The 6000-nt window shown below is 49.3% G+C and overlaps 1 protein-coding gene across 1 annotated transcript in view; it reads left to right on the top strand.

Moving 5' to 3' along the window:
• The first annotated feature begins 3811 nt into the window (after nt 1-3811).
• UBAC2 (UBA domain containing 2) overlaps nt 3812-6000 on the top strand; it is a 242298-nt gene continuing 240109 nt past the window's right edge. Inside the window, exon 1 of the mRNA XM_066380618.1 lies at nt 3812-3983. Within this exon, the coding sequence (XP_066236715.1) occupies nt 3953-3983 (31 nt within the window). The 5' untranslated portion in view covers nt 3812-3952. The remainder of the gene's footprint in view (nt 3984-6000) is intronic.

Genomic DNA, 6000 nt, shown 5'->3' with positions numbered 1-6000 from the left:
ACTGTGGGGCAGCTGTGTTAGGCTTGCTCACGGGGTTACCAGCTTGCAAGCACTCTGCCTGATTGGTGCGTGAGTGCGTGGCTGTGCCACATGTGTATGGCCTATGTAAGGCTATGGGTGTTTGCGCTCACGGGGATTGTGGATGGCGGACTGCCTGCCCGCCACTGTGAGGGGCTGTTCTTACTGTTTGTGTGCTGGAGAAGAGGTGTTCCCCTGCCTGTGTGCTCAATTGCCATTGTGAGACTTTATTAAAGGTAAGGTAATAGCCCAACGCTTTCAGCTCTGCAGTTTTTCTACAGTCTACCCGAATCCAATGTGGACCTGCCTGGCCTCGGCCACCGGCATTAGACACACACACACACACACACACACACACACACACACACACACACACACGTTCTCTGTAGGCCCCTGTTGGGCAAACAAGTTTGTAAAATGTTTTTTAGGTTTGCTCGTTTGTATTGGGGCAGTGCCATGTGCATATAGTCTGTGGAAGGCTGCGGGTGCTTGCCCTCAGGGCGGCAGATAGCAGACTGAGGATTGCCTTCCTGTTTGGAAGGGGCCATTGTTGGCTATTGTTTGTTGGAGAAGGGTCCCCCCCCCAAGCTTGGTTTGGCTGGAAAGTACAGATAGAGAGCTGAGGGGCTTGGGAGCTCTGAGATTTCAGCCTGGGCTGTTTGGCTGATCCCTGCTGAGGCTGGTGGGGTCCTATGAGTCTAGGTGAGTCTGGAATGCTGAGGGGCTTGGGAGCCCTGCCTGTTTGCCATCTGCCATTATGAGCCTTTAATAAATGGAATGGCCCACCATTTTCTGGCTCCACAATTCCTTTACTGTTTGCCCAGATCCAATGAGAACCTGCACGGCCATGGTGGCAGCCGCTGGCCTTACAGCCCCCTCTTGAGAATCACTATACTAGTGCTTCTAACACCAGTGTGCATACAAATCAGCTGGAAGGCTAGTTAAATGCTGCTCTAATAGATTTGGGTAAGGGTCTGGCATTATGTAGTCCAAACAAGATATCAGGTGAAACCCATGCTGCCTATTCAAGGATAGTACTTGATAATGAAAGGCAAACCTACAGCTTTCTACCAGTCAACATGTACAGGTCCTCAGAGTAGAGAATAGATAGACACACAAGGTTGGATCATAAAAAATACTTTCCAGCTGTGTTGGGAAGACAGCTGTGTTAGGCTTGCTTGCTTATACTTTGCCTGATCAGTGCGTGAGCACGTGGCAGTGCTGCGTGTGTATGGTTTATGTAAGGCTATGGGTGCTTGTCCTCAGGGCAGATTGCGGATTACCTGCCTGCCCACCAGCCACTATGAGGGGTCATTTTGCTGTTTGTTTGCCTGAAAAGCAGTTTGTTCCTGCCCATTTGCTCATCCACCCTTGCGAGACTCCATTAAATGGGGATGGCCCGGCGCTTTCTGGCTCCACAGTTTCTTTACTGTTGGCCTGAATCCAAGGTGAACCCGCTGGACCTCAACCACCTGCCTTACAGTCTGCAAACCGTATTAAACTATCATGCCTTTAATTGTTGTCAATGTAAGAAATGTCCAGACCTTTACAGAATCTTTATGAGTTTATTTGAGCCAAACTGACGACAGTTGCTGAAAGGCAAAATCTCAACAGATTGAGAAGAGGCTGTAAAAAATGGAAATTTTACTATTTATTTTATACATCAGAGTCAAAGGGAAAGACCTTAAGGAAGTTACATGAAATTCATTGGTGACGGATTAGGGAGGCTGAAGAAAGCAAAGCAGCGGCAGCGGGGTGGGGGAATCTTTGGGATTGAGTACAAAGTAAAATAAGTAGACACACAGTTCTTTTATATAGGTGGGTACCGGATAGTTAACAATTAACATGATAATAAAAATGAGAGGTTGGGGGCCTCTGCTCTGGGGCAGCGTTTCTGCCCTGAGGGGTCTGGCAAAGGAAATTGCTCTGACATTCAAAGCTATGTTATGGTAGATGGAAAAAGAAAATACACCTATTCTTTTTTTTTTTTTTTTTTTTGTATTTTTCTGAAGCTGGAAATGGGGAGAGACAGTCAGACAGACTCTCGCATGCGCCCGACCGGGAACCACCCGGCACACCCACCAGGGGGCGACGCTCTGCCCACCAGGGGGCGACGCTCTGCCCCAACCAGAGCCACTCTAGCGCCTGGAGCAGAGGCCAAGGAGCCATTCCCAGCGCCTGGGCCATCTTTGCTCCATTGGAGCCTCGCTGCGGGAGGGGAAGAGAGAGACAGAGAGGAAGGAGAGGGGAGGGGTGGAGAAGCAGATGGGCGCTTCTCCTGTGTGCCCTGGCCGGAAATCGAACCCAGGACTTCTGCACGCCAGGCCGACGCTCTACCACTGAGCCAACCGGCCAGGGCCTATACCTATTCTTTTACAGAGGTGTATGTAATTCTTTACCTCAGATAGGGTAAAGATTGACCTTTGTCAGGGAAGATACTGGCCTAGGACATGACTATCTGCCATGATTCACTGTTTCTTCTTTTAATTTTTAAAAAGTTTCTAGTGAGAGGAGGGGAGGCAGAAAGACTCCCAGATGTGCCCGTCTGGGGTTCCACCCAGCAAGCCCACTAGGGGGCGATGTCATGCCCATCTGGGGCCCTTGCTCTTTGCAATCACAGCCATTTTTTAGTGCCTGAGGCAGAGGCCATGGAGCCATCCTCAGGGCCCAGGGTCAATTCGATCCACAGCTGCAGGAGGGGAGGAGAAGAGAGAGAGAGAGAGAGGGAGAGAGAGAAGTGAGAGGGGTAGTGGTGGAGAAGCACTGGCCCCAAGCTCTACGGCTGAGCCAACCAGCCAGGGCTCACTTTCAGAAAGTTTTTAATTTCAGACTATCCCATGTGTTTCCTTTTGGTCTCTGAGTTTGCAAGGCCACCATGCAGGCCTCTTCAGAGCTTGTCAGATTTTGTATATGACCCCTTTTTCGTCCACATTATTAAGAATGTTTGCAGAATTGAACACAAATAAGGGAAAGGTTTGTTTGTCTTTTTTTTTTAAGAGAGAGAGAGAGAGAGGCAGACAGTAAGGGAGAGAGAAGAGAAGCATCAACTCACAGTGGCGGTACGTTAGAATTGAATAGTTCATTTACTCCTTTTCATATGTGCCTTGGGGAGGGCAGGCCGAACAGCGACCTTGGGCTTTAAGCTAGCGACCATAGGATTATGTCCGTGAACGGGAGACCCTATGTGTTCAAGCTGGTGGGTCTGGGCTCAAACTGGCACCTTGGGGTTTCAAACCTGGGACCACAGCATGCCAAGTTGCTCCTCTATACAGGCTGTTTGTGTCTTTGTTTTGTTTTTTTTGTTTGTTTTAACTTCAGGTAACTTTATGAACTCTTGTTAAAGCAGTTCTCAAACCTTTTGGTCTGGAGAACCCCTTAACACTTAAAAATTGAAAACTGGAAAAGCTTTGGAGGACTGCCCGAAAAGACTGAGCGTGCGTGGAACGCCCAGGCCACCCGTCCAGGCAGAGGATAGGGGGTCCGTCTGTCCAGAGGAACGCTCTCCCGACCGCATTCCAGAGGAAATCTGCTACACCCAAGGCCTCGCTCGGGGTTGCGGTTGCGGGAGCAGCTGGGCACGCTCGGGGTTGCGGTTGCGGGAGCAGCTGGGCACCCGTGCGAGGCTCCCAGGTGTAACACTTTGGCTCCTCCCACACCGTCCCATTCCCTTTCCAAAAGGCGCCGGGGTTGTCCGAAAAACCCGGAGAAGTGGATCCTACCGCTGTAGACGCACTTCCCTTCCCAGGCAGGAAGGGAGGGAGGACCGAGCGGTGCGCCCCATACACGCGCATGCGTTTTTCACAGGCGGCACCTGAAGTGGATGCCAGTTGCCGGATTCACGGCCCGCCAGCAGTGCGCCTGCGCGGTCGCCGATCCCTCCACCTCTGCTTCCCCTGTCCCTGTTGCCCCGTAGGGGCTCCGGTCCGGCGGGACCATGTTCAGCAGCACCGGCTCCAGTGGGCTTTGTGAGTACTGGCCGCTGCCATCCTGGCTGTCCCCACACGCCACCCTGCGCAACTCCTTGAGGAGGCTGGAGGAAGCGGGGCCCATCCTCCAATCCCGCGCCGGCACTTGAGTGGTTCCGGCCTGTGGGGGGCAGCCCGCATCTCCCCCACCTCAGCCTGGAGAAGGGAGTGGCGACTTGGTTTCGTGAGCCCCAGCCCCCTCTCCCCAACCCCCAGCCTATGAGCCAAAGGGGCGATGCTCAAGTGCTCTGGGGACTGCTGCAGGTCGCCGGGCGGTTGGGGGCGGGCTGGGTGCCCTGGTGGTCTCGTGGCCCGGCCCCTGGCTCTCAGCAGCGCGTGTGCTAGGCTGGAAGAAGAGGCTGTCCGGGTGGAGGCGATGCTGGAAGCCTGCCCCCTTCTTTGTCATCTTGCCCCATTCATTTAGGCTAAAGACGGACCAACTGGCTCTCCCCCAGATGTAAATCCCAATCTCTGGTTCAGGAGCTGACCTCTCAGTTTCACTATGATTTCTTTTTCTCAATCTCACTTCAGAGTTTTTAGACAAAAACTACGTTTAAAGCGGAAGGAAATTAGGAAGTCCTGTGGCAGGAAAGCGTGGACCTTATGGCTGGATGTTGCTATATTTTACTTGAGTGTCAGCGGTGGTCAGCAGATAGAGGGTAGAGAAATATATATAGCCTTTAAACAACTTTTTCTCAGTGAAATTGATTAATTGACTTTTGGTGAGGCGAACTGTGTGTTAACTAAACAGCACTGAGATTAGGCTCTGATAAAGCAACAGTGAACTGTTTGCACAGGTTTAATTTTGCAGTTGCTTGTCACTGTTAGTACTTCATATCTTTATACATGTGAACTTTAATCTTGCCAGAATACAGAAGCAGCTGACATTTCCAAATATTAAGGGTCTCGAATCTTTCTTTGGCACTACATGTTTCAGTGTGAGAGTGAGTTAGTAGCAGAGCTGCTGGCATAATTTTAAATCTCCCTCACTTCTCAACTTCTCAGGTTTTGAAGTGGACTAAATAATTATGATTTCCCTTGTTTCATAATTTGATTAATGGTATCTTTCAAACATTGGCCTCAGACTATGTTACAACTAAGTACTAGCTAATTAATTTTCCCAAATTACACTTCGGCTAAAGAACATTAGTATGACTGTTGATAAAACTGAGAGTCAAGAAGGTGATATGATGTTCCGGGGATCACACAGTGAGCCATACACTGGTGGATACAAAATTAGTGGTAGAATTTTTCAATTTTTAGTTTTTTCAATCTTCCTTGCTGACCAAAATACATATAAAAAATTAAAAATGCAAGTGAAACCCTTCATTGGCTACTATACTTTATTAACCATTATATTGGCAAAGTACATGTGCATACAAATTTGATACATGGTGACTCTGGGGAAAGTAATACTTGACTACTTGTGGCACAGGATGGATGAGTACTGAATTCTAGGAACCAAACTGCTGCCCAGGGAGAGGCCTAGGCCAAGGGCTCATTAGCTGTATTGACCTGTTTCTAAAATAAGTGTATCCGCAGCAGGGAGTTGATGGGATGGCCATTCCTCAGAAGCCCATGCCTTAATGTGCTTATTTAACAAATATTTGGACATCCACTGTGGGCCCAAACTGCCAGCTGCTGGGGATGCCATGTTGATCAAGTCTTGGTCACCAGTGTTCATAGTATGTACAGTGGAGTTTAGGCACAGTGTTTCTAGGATTTGCCTTTTGGCAGGTCTGGGTGTGAGCAGTTACTATGCTTTACCGTTTCTCTGCAAGGCTACCCACTGAGAGGGAAGTGATTTCCTTTAGGTAAGAAGTGTGGCTCTTTGGTAAATCAGAGTTCTGATCCTTATTAAGTACTGTGAGGGAGAATAATGTGCCTACCCTTATCCCCATGGGTAGTGACCAACGTTTTCTCTCTTTGAGGGAAAAATGCTTGCCATTTCTTACCTCTGCATATCTCCCACATTTTGTGACTAGGAGATAATGGTATTTTAGTGTTATATTTGCTC

Source organism: Saccopteryx leptura, chromosome 4 (genome assembly GCF_036850995.1).
Source record: "Saccopteryx leptura isolate mSacLep1 chromosome 4, mSacLep1_pri_phased_curated, whole genome shotgun sequence".
Classification (NCBI taxonomy): domain Eukaryota; kingdom Metazoa; phylum Chordata; class Mammalia; order Chiroptera; family Emballonuridae; genus Saccopteryx; species Saccopteryx leptura.
This window is presented reverse-complemented; position numbering and strand designations above follow the sequence as displayed.